Source organism: Ambystoma mexicanum, chromosome 3q (assembly GCF_040938575.1).
Source record: "Ambystoma mexicanum isolate Mex_15411 chromosome 3q, UKY_AmexF1_1, whole genome shotgun sequence".
In the NCBI taxonomy this organism is placed as follows: Eukaryota; Metazoa; Chordata; class Amphibia; order Caudata; family Ambystomatidae; genus Ambystoma; species Ambystoma mexicanum.
In genome coordinates, this window is record NC_090926.1 from 1,305,142,042 (window position 1) to 1,305,159,312 (window position 17,271).

General features: G+C 41.7%; 1 protein-coding gene across 3 annotated transcripts in view; it reads left to right on the plus strand.

The window, feature by feature from the left end:
- LOC138447917 (zinc finger protein 84-like) overlaps positions 1-15,384 on the plus strand; it is a 457,921-nt gene extending 442,537 nt beyond the window's left edge. For 2 of the 3 annotated variants that reach the window (XM_069604434.1, XM_069604435.1), the window contains exon 2: positions 4,379-15,384. In XM_069604434.1, coding sequence (XP_069460535.1) covers positions 5,440-6,636 — 1,197 coding nt within the window. In that variant the 5' untranslated portion in view covers positions 4,379-5,439 and the 3' untranslated portion in view covers positions 6,637-15,384. The remainder of the gene's footprint in view (positions 1-4,378) is intronic. The other variant, XM_069604436.1, reaches the window with a different exon arrangement.
- Positions 15,385-17,271: the final 1,887 nt, after the last annotated feature.

Below are 17,271 nucleotides of genomic sequence, written 5' to 3' on the forward strand. Positions count from 1 at the left end.
GGAATCCACGGTGGCTAGTATAGTCTGTCAGGGCTGCAAAGTGTTGAAAGCGCTCTGGATGCAGGTCTCCGTGGACGGAGTGGAGGAAGGGTGTTGGAGGTAAGTAGATACTTGAGGGTGACGAATAAGGCACAGAGAAAATACTCAGTACACACAATTCCAACTGGTTACACGTGGAAGGCAAATCAGGAAGACATTCAAAGGTCCGGATAAAGTCGTAATCCGCAGCGAAAATTTCCACAGAAGTAAAAGTCAAAAGACTCTGGGATGGTAGGAAGGCAGCAAAGCAGTATAGGTAGACAAGAGACAGGATACCCAGAGGAATGGGTTGTTAGCATACAAAACGTCCATATCCGACAAGAAGAAAAAAAGAGAGAAAACCTGTGATCTGTGAGCACAAGGAGAGAGGACGGAGGGTTCACACAGACGTGTATAGAGCAGGAAAGGACCTAAACTCACCAAGTAAGAAGAGGGTGTCGTGGATAACGGAGGACCGATGCAGGGAACTGGAGAGATGCCGAGTCCGAGGAGGACAAGTTGAAAAAGTCCCAAAAGCTAGAAAGGTTTGGCACGCTGAAAGGAGGTAGGCGAGCGAGCCGGAGAAGAACAAAAAGTAAAGGGAAAACAGGGAAAATAGCAGAGCCCGAAGGCGGGCTGCAAACAGGATCAAAGAATAACTTTTCCACAAAAATCGAGAAAAGCTAGCGAGCAGGAACGGAGTAGGAACTCCTAGAGTTGCAATGCGCCGAGTGGGTGGAGCAACAGACCTGATATAGAAAAGGAAGGGAAACAGACTAGAATGCACATCCGAGCTGCCACGGAGCGGCAATGTTATGTCTTCCATCTGTTCCAAAGTTTCCATAACCCTGTCCTCATGACACTTTGACACTTTGCCACTTTCATTAACTACAGCCCAGTTCTTATCAGCTTTCCCCTCGACTCACTGGCTTTGATGAACCCTTTGGCGTTCCTCTTTAACTGGAGCCAAGGATGGTACCACGGAAGCAGGAGTCTCCCTCGCTCCGGTTTATCAGCATTGATACGCTCTAGTGTTAGTCCGTTCTCTGGTGTGTCGTGCAAAAGTGGTTGTGTCAGAAAAAGGGAGGAGGGCAGTGGTTTTGAATGTCCTATGTGGTAGGATGGGGAAAAGTTATTGAAAGAAGGGGGATACCGCGTCTCACCAATCCGTCTCCCACTCCCACTCCCAGAGGACCCCCATCCAGGTGATCCTCATTCACTAGTTCACCGCCAGGAACTGGATACAGAAGTGATGGCCGTGTCCTGGCCACCTGGATGACAGATCCCCGGGGCTTAGCCTGGGACATACCTTCAGGTTTCTCACACCCTCCCCCTATATTGATATCTCATACATTGGTATTTTTTCAGGTTTTCTTTCTGCACTTTATCTCCTCGGTATTCAAAAATATTCTTCCTTACATAATTCATTCCCTTGATTGCCTGAGTGTCTGGATGCCACGCGTGTCTGTATGCCACAGGGTTCCCAATGGCTCTGGGCAGACTCACCGGTAGTTTGTGGCATATCTGAATTATGGCATGCCTCTTTGGTGAAGAGATGGCTTTCTACACGATGCAGACATCTTTCCAGTGTTTGCTGCAGCTCGGCGTTCACTCGCCGGCTTTCCTCTGTGGCTTGAACCCAAGAATGATGCTTCCCTTCACAACCGTTCCTCTGGATGCTTCTCTGGGGCCCCCAACCCTTACACGATCATTCAGGTATGCCTGCTTCATCTCCCCTTCCTTCGCGCCAAGCCGGTATGTATGACTTGCTTTCTCTCTGACACGGCTCTCTACCGTTCTATTACTTTGAGTGTGGACACCGTTTTTGAATGTCCTGCGTACTTGACATTTAGTCTTAACACTGGTCTGCACATTAGGTTTTGGGCTTTGCTCAGTCTGCATCCCTCCTCTTCTTCATCTCAGTATTTGAGGCTTTATGGGAGAAGAAGTCAAGGGCTGTCATCAGATTAAAAAAATTAGGTTGTTCAGGATGTTTACATTGAGAAACATCAGAAACCAGTGATGCTAGGTCTGTGTGTTGTACATTTGATGCATTTATGTCTACAGTGACTTAAAGGAAGGGGTTTCTGATTCCTACAATGAGGGAGATTTGTGGGATGACAACAAGCCATCAAGAATTTAGGTATTATAAGGTGTTCCTCAAAAGGAAGGGGAGAATACTGTGTCTCACCTGATGGAGTCACCACCTCTCCACGGCAGTCGTCCCCTCCCAGGTGATCCTCCCTCATATATATACCTCCAGGGTCAGGATCAGATAGCGACTGCCGTCCCCTACCCACATGGCGGGGGTGGTAACTGCCAGAGAATCAGTGATGACTCCACCAGATGCATCACAACTCCCACATATTTCATTACAAAGTCATCCCCCCAAACATGATTGGTCAACCCTATACAAAGAAATCTAACCCGCCTCAGTACCTACACTCTCATTGGATACATTCATTTAACCACCATCCCCTTTCAACATACATTTGCATTATGTCATATTTACAGCAGACCCCTTTTCAGGATCCTTCCGTAGTAGGGCATGACATCATCAAATGGTTATATATTCGCACAACAATCCTAATTTATTACGGGTTCCATCTGGTCGGGGACCTCTAACCCCTGGTGGTGGCTTTACCAAGGATACTTCAACAATATGAGAAGGGGAGAAGCAAACAAGTTCCCTTTAAAGCATCTTTAGCATCTTAACAGCCCAGACTTGCAGTGTTCTTGTTTCAAGCTAATCTCTAACGACTACCATTTCAGCACGCATGGCCTCTGCCCACGTCCTGGTCATTCCTGAGATCCTGATCGAAACCCATAAACCATTTGTCCACTCTGCCCTTAAGCACCCCTTGCACCATGTTTATTACCTTGCCCCAAATCGACCCTACCAGGTGGCTGGACTTCCCTGGTCATTGAATAACAACTCCCATGTACTTAAAAAGATCACATCTTCTCTACACAATAGCACCAAATTGTGAAACCCTTGCTTGGATGATGCTGACCATTTGATGTTCTCGTAGCTGCCCGATTGCAGTTAGCTGCCTTCATCCTCAATCACTCAGCTTCCCAGGTCACATAGAGTTTATCTCACCACACCAGGTTTCTGTGGCCTACGCAAACCCTAGCTATGAGGAGACTCCCGCGGTATACAGATTTGTCTATTCACCATGTACCCCTTGTTCCCCAACTGTCCCAAACACATTTCCCTGGAAACCCCAGTGTATGTATATCTGTCCATGTATGTTCAAGACTACTGTGTACCCTCAAGGTGGTTTCTCCATCTGCAAATGTCCTGTCTCACGTGTGCATATGAAGATCCTTGCTTCTTATCTTTAAGCGCTATGTGGCACACCCCACAACTACATTAAGTTTATGTTGCGTCAGCAGATTTGTCATTATTTTGCTCTGCAAGTGCGAATGTAAAATGGATCAACTATACACAAAGTAACCCTAATAGTAACACTTATCCTATTCTCATTAACTACACTGGATACATACTAAATCTCAACATTGCGCCAACATCGCCATCACCCTAGTCACCAATATGGCATGAGCAACGCAAACCCTTCTTTACCATTGAGACCATTATCAACACCCCAGCATTAGGCAGTATTTTCAACAGGGCCTTAAGGGCATGCTCTTTTGGACAAGCACCTACTGGTATGTGCCAATAGTGTATCGGCATGAATTACGAATGCTGATGGGATGATGGTGTGGGAAGACTCCCAAAGACTTTTCCTCATTGCCAAAGATGCGATTGTGGTCTCTGATCTGAGTTCATATTTCCCGGCAATCTTTTGAGCGATTGATGTGTTTGCAGAGGAATCTGGGTTTAAAATCAAGGATTGACTGTGTCCTCATGGCCTGCATGATTCTTAAAGTGGAAAGACACTGTTGCATTTTGCTTTAAACCTCAATTCAATCGCTGCCTCTTCAATAGTAATGTCTGGTTTATAGTTATGTGAGGGAACACTATACTAGTGCCCAAAGGACAAGCTGCTGACCTAGTCTGAATCAATATGACCCAGTGTTTTTCTAAAATTAGGGCAAAGTTTGCTCTAATGCTCATACTGTGTACATTTGCACTTGCACCAGTGCAAAGTTTCTATAATCTGGCCCCTGTTTCATCAGTGTTGCGTAATTTTGTAATCATTGGAGCAGTACCTCTCTACCATCCATTGAGATACATGTTCCTAATAGACGGGACTCCCAAGTCCTATCAGTTACTACACGCAGGCAATTGACTAGTACGCGTCAATAGTACTGGGAACCAGAGTACCTGGTAAATGTTGTCAGTGATTTTCAAAATGTATTCATTATTCATATGAATCTCATTTTAATTCTATAGGTGATTGATGGCCAGAAAAAGACATCAGCGGTTCTGGTAATTTCTCTGATGGACTAATACAGTACACAGCTTCATTGAGAGAGTATGCATCTTGAAGGAGACACGTCCAGGAACTAATTCGCTTTTCAAAGTAACGCCATGCTACTGAATCCCAGGAGGTTTTCTGCCAAATGCCCTCATGCTGACATCCTGCATCAATGCAAGTGAATATACAGAATGTTAGACTGGTCACTGGCCGCCTCATGCTGACATCCAGCATCAATGCAAGTGAATATACAGAATGTTAGACTGGTCACTGGTCGCCTCATGCTGACATCCAGCATCAATGCAAGTGAATATACAGAATGTTAGACTGGTCACTGGCCGCCTAATGCTGACATCCAGCATCAATGCAAGTGAATATACAGAATGTTGGACTGGTCACTGGCCGCCTCATGCTGACATCCAGCATCAATGCAAGTGAATATACAGAATGTTAGACTGGTCACTGGCCGCCTCATGCTGACATCCAGCATCAATGCAAGTGAATATACAGAATGTTAGACTGGTCACTGGCCGCCTAAGGCTGACATCCAGCATCAATGCAAGTGAATATACAGAATGTTAGACTGGCCGCCTCATGCTGACATCCAGCATCAATGCAAGTGAATATACAGAATGTTAGACTGGTCACTGGTCGCCTCATGCTGACATCCAGCATCAATGCAAGTGAATATACAGAATGTTAGTCTGGTCACTGGCTGCCTAATGCTGACATCCAGCATCAATGCAAGTGAATATACGGAATGTTAGACTGGTCACTGGCCGACTCAGCATAAAAACAGTGTATTATTTTCTGCAAGAAACGCCTACTGCTTAGCTCATTATTCATGATATAACACCTGTGGCATTTTATATATCGTCTGAATGTGGTTTATTTAAATGATTGTGTAAATCATCTATGAATTGAAATGGACAAATAGTATCCATGCACTAAACGTGCATAAACCATGTTTATCACCAGTGAAGTCTACTCATGAGAGAAACTTCATTTGTGCCCTGAATGCAGGAAAGGTTACAGTATGGAGAGAGTTCATATTCACCAAGAGAGGACGCATACAGGTGAAAAACCTCATCAGTGCACTGAATGCGGAAAATGCTTTGCTGACAAGGGATGTCTTATTAGTCACCAAAGAACACATACAGGTGAAAAACCTCATCAGTGTACTGAATGTGGGAAATGCTTCATGGCTAAAGGAGATCTTAATAATCATCTAAGAACACATACTGGTGAAAAACCTTATCAGTGCACTGAATGCAGGAAAAGGTTTAGCCAGATGGGAAATCTTATTCGTCACCTGAGTACACATACAGGTGAAACACCTCATCAGTGCACTGAATGTGAGAAATGCTTCACTGACAAGGGAAGTCTTATTAGTCACCTAAGAACACATACTGGTGAAAAACCTTATCAGTGCACTGAATGCAGGAAAAGGTTTAGCCAGAAGGGAAATTTTATTCGCCACCTGAGTACACATACGGGTGAAAAATCTCATCAGTGCACTGAATGTGGGAAATCCTTCACTGTCAAGGGATATCTTATTCGTCACCTAAAAACACATAAGGGTGAGAAATCGCATCAGTGCACTGAATGCGGGAAAACGTACAGCAGTAAGGAAGGTCTTCTTTATCACCTGAACACACATACAGGTGAGAAACCTCATCAGTGCACTGAATGTGGAAAATGCTTCAGTGTGAAGGGATCTCTAACTCTCCACCAGAGAATACATACAGGTGAAAACCCTCAGTGCACTGAATGCGGGAAATGCTTCACTCGCAAGGAAGGTCTTAATAATCACCTAAGAAAACATACTGGTGAAAAACCTCATCAGTGCACTGAATGTGGGAAAAGATTCACTGTCAAGGGAGATCTTAACAATCACCTAAGAACACATACTAGTGAAAAACCTCATCCGTGCACTGAATGCGGGAAAAGGTTCAGTCGGAACAGATATCTAACTCTCCACCAGAGAACACATACAGGTGAAAACCCTCAGTGCACTGAATGCGGTAAATGCTTCACTCGCAAGGAAGGTCTTAATAATCATCTAAGAAAACATACTGGTGAAAAACCTCATCAGTGCACTGAATGTGGTAAATGCTTCACTCGCAAGCGAGATCTTAATAATCACCTAAGAACACATACAGGTAAAAACCTCATCAGTGCACTGAATGCGGGAAATGCTTCACTCGCAAGCGAGATCTTAATAATCACCTAAGAACACATACAGGTAAAAACCTCATCAGTGCACTGAATGTGGGAAATGCTTCACTCGCAAGCGAGATCTTAATAATCACCTAAGAACACATACAGGTAAAAACCTCATCAGTGCACTGAATGCGGGAAAAGGTTCACTGGCAAAGGAGATCTTAATAATCACCTAAGTACACATACTGGTGAAACACCTCATCAGTGCACTGAATATGAGAAATGCTTCACTGACAAGGGAGGTCTGATTAGTCTACAAGGGAACTATTAAAATATAATTCAAATGTAACCTGTTCTTTATAAAATATTGTTGTGTGTTCATGCAATATTAATGTGTGTGGCAATGAGACACACAATGTGGTTATGATGACTGAATTTACGGAACACCAATGCATTCTGGTATATATCGTACTCGTATTTCTTAGCACAGTTGGGCAAAAGAGAGTGTGAAGCAGAAGTCAAGAAACGATTGAATATGAACTTTTGGAACATGTATTATTCATTCATTGTTTTCACTTTTTTGGCTAATTTCGAAAATATCACCTTTTCAATCACTTATCCACAGTCATTTTAGAACACTTTGCACTTTCGATCACTCCTTTTCAGAGAAATCACCTACATCCTGAGAAAGCAGCCTAGGATGCACCCTTCTGACCCCCCCCCCATGAGATCTGCCCACACTGCCTATCTGCAGGTCCAAATTGATCATGTGCTTTGCTTTCACCTAGCCCTCAATAAATGCGCTGGCTGGCAGAGGTTTGTTCTGACTTAAGGTGTTGCATAAAATCCTGCTTTCCTTATGCCCACTACACTGGCATCGGTGGTTACAACCCTAACATGTTCCACGCTGTGCTGCAGCAGTGCCCTTTATCTTGGCTGTCTCTGTTTCGTTACTGAAGGTCTTCAAGCAGCGCCTACGTTGCAGCCCTCCTTCTCTCAGGTGTTGGGAATGCTTAGCATGTCACAGGTCCCTCACCATTGGCTGCCTGTGATCTCTGATAGTTAAATATTTTTTTTAACATGCTTTTTATGTCCCAGAAACCCTCTTCTGCTGTCCCACCTTGAACCCTAGTGCCCTCACTGGGCCCTTACATCTGGCTCGTCTCTCCATGTTGGGGTTCCCCGTTTCATAAGGCTTATTTATATCTAGTAATGCAGCTCATTGTGTCTGAAATGCCCACTCTCTGAGATGGCACATTACCACAGACCATCTGTCCTCCAGGCGCTTGATGGGGACCCATCTGTCCTTCTTTGCCTTTGCTTTGTTTTTCCAGTTTCGCTTATGTTTTCATGTTCATCTGTTGTTGGCCCCAAGAAACCTTAAGTTTGAAAAAGCATGCTAGAAAAAAAAATAACTAAAAGAACGGAGTGGTGTATTGGATCTTTTTCCTCACTAAAACCAGGCAGATATCCCCAAAGAAAGTACTAATACGTCCATCCAGAAGAATAGCACCCCAACAAATTGCCTGCTCCCTTCTTCTCACCCCATAGCATTCCATATATTATGGCATATCTGTGGTGCCATCAGTGCTGTGCCAGAGAAAGGAGTTATACAGCTGTGACTACCTGATCTGAAGATCAACTCTGCAGTAACACGCATCCTTTGCTTTTCTTTTATTTTTTATTTTTATTTTTCTTGTAACAATTAGTTATTTACACAACTTCAATTACAAAAATTCATACAAAAATTCATCATTTACAAAAATTCATACAAAAATTCATCATCTTTCTTTGTCATCAATTAGCTCTCTTATAGGTTCATTGTTTCCTTCCGGCTCTTTCAGATGAAAAGTTTGTTTTCAGCACAAGGCTTTCTCCAAGATGTTATCGAGAAAATCTACCACTGCACAAATTGATTTAACATTATTTCCAGCTACCAGCATGTACCACAGATGGTCCGTTGGATGGACATTTGTTAGATGTTTAAAGAAAAATGCACGCTGAGTCGCCACCTGGTCGCAATCAGAGACTGGATGTTTAAGTGATTCTACTTCGTTTACAGAGCCTACATTTATTATTATCTATCTCTTTGTAGTGTCTCAGGTACATTATCTCTTTAGTTTCATATAAATTTAGCCGAAATCTTAAAAATTTGTTGCGATGGTATCTTGACGGAAATCTTGTTAAGTATTTGGGCAGCTTGTCAAGAGTATTACATGTCGAGCCTAAATTAAGCGAAGATGACATTGCCATTCGACGTTCTTCATTTTTTATCCAGTACCAGGATCTCAGTTTTCTTTTTGCAATCTGTGGTGTGTTACATACAGACTCCCAAGAGATATCCATGACCGCTAAAGATTTCCTAATTTTCGTAGCCCAAATATGTATCATCCCTGAATATTGTTTATCTTCTCTTTGTTTTAAGATCTCATAGGCTGGAGCGACTATTTTTAAGTTCATTTTTCGTAACAAAACAATGGACTTCCAAAGAATCAGGCCATCTAAGGGATCAAGGCCTAGTTCATGTCTTATTGCGACAATAGACACACAGCTTGGCAAAGCTAAAACTCCTCTCCAAAATTGCCCTTCCAAAACTGCCCAAATATGATTATCGATGTTTAGTCCGGCCTCCGCCCCATAGGTCAGAGTAGGAATGACTTTTTGTCGATAGAAGGTTAAGACTGGAATCAGGGTAAATTTGCCAAATTCATTATGTAGGCGTTTTCCTTGTAGGGTGAAAGAAGTCATACGATGCTTCAGATCTAAAATCCACTCTTGTTCTCTGATGGATTTGTTTATTTGTATCCCTAAATACCGTATAGTGTGTACAGTCTCAATCTTTTCTCCAGCTGCATACCAACTGAAATTCTCAGCCAATCTTTTCTTTGTTGGTCCAAAGGTCATGATCTTTGATTTCCCAGCATTTATTTCTGAACCGTTTGTCTGCAGATATATAACCAAAGCTTGTATTAGACGTTGGAGTCCTATTTTAGTTTGATCAAATAATACAATGTCATCGGCATATGTCGCATAACTAATAGGTTGGTTATTTATTTTCGGTGGAAAGCAGCGAATATTCGCGAAAGCCTTTGGTAAGTCAGCAATGTATAACTTAAACAGTAGGGCTGCCAAGGGGCATCCCTGTTTCACTCCTTTGGTGGTTGGAATTTCATTTGTCACGGTGCCTTTATTATCGATACGGACTTTTATTGAGGTACCTGTGTGTAGGGCCATAAGTGGATGGAGAATATTTGGAGGGCACGACCATGATGTTAATTTTTCCCATAGATTTGCGCGATTGATTTGGTCAAATGCCTGCCGCATATCTATGAATGCTATGAAGATGCTCCCTTTGTTCTTCAATGTTTCAAGTTTAAGTATGTTTAGAATGAAGAGATTGATTTCAGTTCCGACCTCCTTTGTGAAACCTGTTTGTCGCTTATCCAATAAGTTGTTACGAGATGCCCATTTGGAGAGTTTTTGTTGTAAACAAGTAGCAAAGATTTTCCCTATTATATCCAAGAGGGCAATTGGGCGGTAGTTGGCCGGGTTCTCCCTATTGCCTTTCTTGAATATTGGTACTATAATTGCAGTCCTCCATGAGCACGGTATCATCCTAGCTTCTGAAATTAGCTCAAACAGGTCTACAATAAAGTCGGCCCAAAGCTCCTTTTTTTCTTTTAATAGAACATTTGTTAGCCCATCAGGACCCGCTGCACGAGAGTTCTTCAATTGTGTTATTTGAGTAAGAATTTTTTCTCTAGATTCACATACATCCCATGTGACCGGATTTATCTGTTGTTTTGGGCTGCTTAAAGTTGAGGTGCTTGCAAATACTTTCCTAAAATGTTGTTCCCAGGTAAGCTTTGATATTCCATTAATGAATCCAGAATCTTGAGTGTTGTTGTTATTTAAAATTTTCCAGATGTCTCTTGAGTTCCGCTGAATAATTAGGCCTACCATTGTTTCAGCTCGTTCTTGATCTCTAATTATCTTGAAAGATTTTAACCAGTTTCGGTATTTCGTTTTGCAGTTTTGGATTTCCCTTTTTTTCTCAAAAGACTTAATATCTTTCTTGTTGATTTGCCTGATGCTTTTGGTCATTTGTTTCTTTTGCAAATTTACCTGTGCACTATATATATATTTTTTCTGAGTTTGCGAGGTTTTATGAGTTTGTTTTTTTTTAGTGCCAAATTGAATTAGCAAAGGTGCATAGTTTATTTTGTCAGGAGTTGTTGTTATGTCATCCTTAAGGCCATCTTTCAGCTGTCGGATGTGATGGTTTTTAATTCGTAGCCTACTCAGCCCCTCATTCACTTCCAGAGGTAGATCATACTGCGCTGGTGTTATGCGCTGTTCTAGAATACAGGTTAGTTCCAATATACTATGATCACTCACTGCTGTTTTCGTTATTGACATTTTTGTGACTTTTGACCAAAAAGGAGCAGAGATCCAAAAGTAATCTAATATTTTTTGACTTTTATCTTTGTTCCAGGTAAAGTTTGGGGGAATGTCACCTTTAATTGAACCATTGACCATCTCGCAGTTTCTCGATTGCATCGCTTCTAACCATTTTTCTCCTCTAGTTGGTATTACAGTTTGTTCAATCTTATTTTTGGGAGGTATTTTGAGCCATGAGAAGTTAAAATCTCCACATATTATTATAATGGTCTCCAAATCTGATGTTAAATAGGGATCAATAATTGCCGTTACTGATTTAATAAAACTTGCAGTAGAGATCATGGCTGGGTTCCAATAAAGATTAATAATTAGTAGTTGTGGGGAGGGTATATTTTCCTTCTGGCTCGGCTGTAGTAGAGTTCCTAGTACAAAGAGGTTTGGCATGAATATTTGAATGACCTCCCATCCATAAGCATTATTAACCATTGTGATTAAACCAGAGAAAGGTCTCCCACGTTGATGTTTTCCTGCTTTATTTAAAATGATGGAATAACCGTCTTTCGATGGAACTTCTCGAAGCCATGTTTCTTGGAGACAAATGGCAAAATTATTTATTAAGGCCTTAGGAAACTCATTGAATAAATGAAGGAATCCTCTGGTGTTCCAAGAGAGGATCCCACATTTTTCCATATCCATTTTTGGTGATGGTTATGTTTGTTGATCTTTCTGTGATGTAGCTCGTTTTATGGCTTCGTCATAATTTTTCCATGTAGGTTTGGTTTCTACTCCACATTCTCGCAATGACAATTGGTTCCTCAATTTTTCGCGACGACAATCGTTTCTTGATTTTATTTCATCACTTTTCCCATAATTTAACATATTTCTCTCTGAGTGTATTTCAAAACCAAAGGCCAGCAATTCATCTTGTGCAGCAAAAAGAGTTTTTTCCACTGCTGATGAATTAATATGTAGGAAAACTTTGTCAACGGATTCCTCTGAAATGTATTCAACAATTTGAATATCTTCTGATGTAATTGTACGGAGTGAAGGTATGATATGCAGTAGTTTCATAATGTTTCTTCTGTTTAAGTTAACATCTTTATCATCAGACATCACATTTTCCACTCTAATTCTCCAAGAATGATATTTGGAGCTAGATTGACGTCCATCGCTTTCACTTATTCTTAATGGGATTTGTTTATTTCGCTGAGCAGCAGTCATTTTCGGATTGAAATTTTGTGATGATTCAGATACCATTTTTCTGTTTGTAACTTGGTGTGTTCTAGGTTGATTAGGTTCCGAGGAGTTCGTATCAACGGTAGGAGGAAACATGGTGACCTTTCTATGCCCTTTATCCTCATCACCTATAAGTTTCCTAGAGAGTACTTCGCCTGGTCCAATTGGCCGTCTTTTGCTCAATGTCTCTGTAGATAGGGTTAAGGAGGAACTGTCAGGGTCAATTGAGTAAGTTGAGAGGTCACATAGGTCTACAGAGTCCTCCTCTTGTGCAGAGATCGAATCTAGACGAGCACGCTTATTTGGATTTTGTTTTTGTATTGACGATGATTTTGCATCTTTCAATTTGTTCCGTCTCTCCTTTGATTGCACAGTGATGACATTATCTACAGCAGCCTCTTTTGTAGGTCGTTCGAACAGCGCAAGCTTTTGTGGAGTTACTATATTTCTTACAAACTGTTTTACATTAGTATTACGTTTTTTTGCTTGATTGGTTGCTTGCTTTTTTGGAGCCAATCGTACCTTTTTTTCAGACAGTGTTGGTATCTTTAAGCTGTCTACTTGCAAATTTTTTGCTCCACCCTTAAAGATGTCAAACGAATTTATGATCCTCGATGTAGACGGTAGTATTTGATTTCCAGTAGCACTTTGAGTTTCCAGTGATTGTATTGGTTCTCCGATCTCTATAGCCAAGTGGGTCGGATCTGTTATTTCTGCAGCATCAGAGGAGGTCTGGGTTTCTTGTATTTGTGTCATTGAGGTTGTTCTTCCGTCTATAAGTGCCCTACTAGTATTTATAGTTGAGCAGGTCAGCGGGGCTTCAGTATTTGGTTTAGTTTTGACTGCTTGAGCAGGAATTTCCTGGAGTTGTCTATTATTCCTGTTAGAACTAGGTGACTCCATTTGAGGATTGTTCTTTGAGAGAAGGGCCGCAGCTGATACGGAGTTTGTGATTTTAGGAGCAGGAGTAGTTTTATTCAGCGTGACAGCTCCACTTAAGTGCTCTGGTAATTGTTCCGTATTTATTGGAATATTGTGCCTTGCCCATTTCATACACTCAAGCGTTGCAGCCATTAAGGTGGAATTATCCACGTGGGTACTTGCTAGAAGATCTCCAAGGCGATATTGCCATTGTGAGGACGTCTCCGCCTCTCTATCCATTCTTTGCAGCAAGGCATTATTCATATATTCCATCTTGTCAACTTTTGAGATAAGCTGAGTAATTTGCGTACTCTGCTCTTTTATGGCCTCATTTAGACTCTCGTACAATTTTACGAATGGGATTAGCGCCAAAGAAGTGGCGGCCAATACATTATTGTGGATTTGAATGCCAGCTGCTACTGACAGGTTAGATTTGTTCATTTGATCCTGTGCAGAAGTAGCAGATGTAAGTTTTGGCGCCGTTTCATGTGTTTGTTTGGCCATGGAATCTCGTCCCTTCCTACGTTGCTGTAGAGACTCATTTTCTATCTCATCTTCATTCATTTGGATTAGGTTCTCCATCTCAACTGTCTTTACAACATTTTTATCACCGATGGTTGTGTAATCAATTGTTGAATTGTGGTTTGGAAGATTCTGATCAAAAAAACCAAATTTAGAGTGACGGCAGATGTTATTGGGGCTGTGTCTGCTTGTTATACGATTTACATGCTTAGAGTTGGACTTTTCTTCAAAACTCTGTATCAGTTTTTCTTTGATGGCATTGTAATCAGCAGTTAGCCTCTCTGTCAGACGTGCCTCTCGTCCTACTAGATCTAGAGCGTTTAATGAAGTCTCTAAAGTTGGTATTGGATTTATTTCTATGTTAAGCAGATTTGATTGAGGTGTTGTAGAAATTTCATGTGAGTTCCAAGTTTCCACTTCATGTACTTCACCGCTGCTATTTGTTGTTATAGGTAGACGAGAGTGTAACAGGTTAGACTTAGTTGAGCTCTGTTTGCGGTTTACAAGTCCAGTTTTTATGGAACCTCGGGAGGCATATGATGACATTAGCACATTAGATTCAGCTTCATGCAGTTTTGCAGTTGCTACCATCATGGGCGTCCTAGCTCCTTCTTTAGTTTGAGATATATTTTGTACAGTATTTTTGTCTACCTGGCCATTTGATTGGTTTAGGGGGGACATGGATAAGGTGTTTGCAGACACTTGGATTGACAATAATTCTGAATCCGTTACATCGAACGGAGACTGGATCAAGGAGGTATTTATCTCGCACACATTATCCTGCGTTCTCAGTCCCACAACTCGGGTCGTAGAGCCAGTAGATAAAGTCACGGACCGGATTGTAAAAATTTCACATTTATTGCAGTTCTCCGCTAATCCTGTTTTATCCAGAACATCTACACTTTGCTTTTCATGAATTATTAGGTGCCAGATTCATTTTCTACTTCCAACTTAAAAAGTTGGAGCAATATATTGCAAATGTCGTCTGGGGCCGTACTTAGTACGATTGCTTTTGTTCACAGCAGGGCTGAGCCAGGCCCTGGGCAGTTCATAAACCTGGAATCTCCAGTGAGGCTGCCGATGTAAAGCACGGCTCTCGATTTCCCAGGAAAGTGTGTCTTCTAACTGACCTCTGCAGCATTTCCGCTTTTGGGGAGAATTCTTCAACTCTAGTCTCCCCCTACCACCAGGACCCTGGAAACCGTCCAACACCATTGCCTCCTGAAATTGGACCACTTGAGATGAGGAGACACTGGCGCATTACAGGAGCAATGGAGAATGGGTGCAATGCCCACATCTAAGCATTATTTTACAGGAACTTTGTTGTTGTGATGAGCAAGCAGAAGATCCCACTGGTTTTCCATTGTACAATATGTAAATGTCTTTAAAAATGTACCTTTTGTGAATATGGTATGAACACTAAATTCAATAGAAATATTCGCTGTGCTCTGATGAAATCTAATTCCTGCAAATTTGGAAATCAAATGGTGTCTTTTCTTGATAAAACAATGGCTAGTTGTTGGCTTGCCAATGTCAAAGTGGTTCTACATTAATTTAAAGAAGGAATATTGGACAAAATGTTTTGTGCGTAGTGAAATGTCACACCAGTTAAGCTGGCAATTCCAAATGTAAACAGTTCACAAAAAGAATGACATGAAATGCTGATGGAAATGTATATTGAATTGCAGCTGCTATGTAAAGAGATTAAAAATCCTACTTATTGGTTCCTCTTTTTATATGTTTTTATCAGTTTCCTTTGTCTTTGCTCATGGGCAACATAACATGCTAGATAGCACCAAGCCACCGAGACTCCTGTGGGTCTTCTGGGAGCTTCAACCTCTGCTAGACTCTCACGCTGCAGCCTGACGCTCATAATGAGTTACTGGGGCCAACTGAAGGTCTCAAACCCCACTGAAGGAGCCAATCAAAAACCTTGAATCATCAAAATCAAGTTTGAGGATCTGCAAAAGGTCCAGTCCACTTCATGTTCCTTTTTGGGGTTTGCTGGGCTGTGGCTGAAGGTGGAACTGAGCATTCTCACACCTAGCGACAGGGGCTGGCGTACTAGGAGAGTTATTGACTGTAGGGGTTGGCAGTCAGGCACAGTGTGCTCTTGTTCTTGAGCATATGAAGAACAACGTGATAAGTAAAACTCGGCAGCTCTAGAGTGGCTAGAACTCCAAGTGTGCTGGGTAGCTTTACAATAGGCATTAATCCACAGGGTGAAGAAATACAAATATCCGTATTCCACAAATATTAAAGAACCAAAATTGGCTGAAGTTCATACAAAAAGCAACATACACAATAATAAATACAATGCAATTACTCGATGAATGTACAAGATTCAAAAACTATGCAACAAGTAATATGTGTTCTCACCTGGTTAGAAAAGGCTGCCATATGCAGAACCTGAGTAGTTCGATACAGTCTATAGGTTAATATAAGATCTTCTGAAGCTATTATTACTCTATGTATTAACAATCAGTTATAAATCCACCTTTGCACTTAGCAGAGGCCAAGGCTTGACCTGTTTCTGTTTATTGTCCTTCAATAGTGAACATTCCTCAGGAGCTGTTTAAATTGGTCACTTTTGATGCAGTGAATCTATACTGAGAAACCCTTGATACACTCTGGACGTAGCCCAGGGCTTGTGTCTCATGCTGACACTTGACATCTTCCAACTCCGGTGGATTGTGGGGGTGGTTCTCCCAGTAAGGGCACAGGGAATATATCCAAATTAGTGCGTCAATTAGTGAACTTCACATTAAGAAAGGACCAATAGTGTTTATTGATGTCTGAAGTACTCTTGGTTGTAAAAAACGAGTGGCGAGTGGTGGTCTAGTAATTCACTTGGTCTGAAGCCGCAGCACTACTTGTGCCAATACCTTCTGCAGCGCCTTGGTAAGCGAAACCTGATACTAGCTCCTGAATACACAGATCTCTCTCCGCTCTGGTGCCACCTTCCCTCGAGGTCCGTTTTCCCTTGGATGAAGTCAGCCCTGGCTCCAACTTTTCACCAGCACATAGTAGAAAGTTGTAAACTACATTGCCAGTAGCTAAAAGGTTGTGTAGATAGATATCCTAGACTGCAGGCGCAAAGACCTCCTTGTAAAAGGGATCAAGGGGGAGTGAACTATAACCTGCATTGCCTATGGTAAACAGATCAATATGATAATCATTGTTATTGTGGACAATATACTTGTGGTAGAAGCTATAAGCCAGTTGTGTTGAAAGTCAAAAGATTAACCCGAGAAGTAGTTATTGATTCTACTCTCCCCATTGAGGATTCAAGTGTGCAAAGTTTGGAACAAGCCTTACCACAGAGTGTAAGTTGTAGTAGAAAGAGCTTTATCCTGGTAGGCGAGCAAACTAGGAAAGGGACAAATAGTAGTTAGTCCTGGCAGGCGAGTGGACCAGGAAGAAGATAACTTGAAGTACTGTGAATGTGGTAGAAGGTTGTGGTGGAAAAGAAGTGGTAATTCCACTATCGTGTATTGATGAACTGTTGTAGAACCATCCTCCCTAAAGTATTTATTTTTGAGTGAACTATCCTGACCAAGGTGTTGCTTATAAAGGAGAAATACAATGTGATAAAAAAGTGATTGGTCTTCAGAGAATAAAAAAC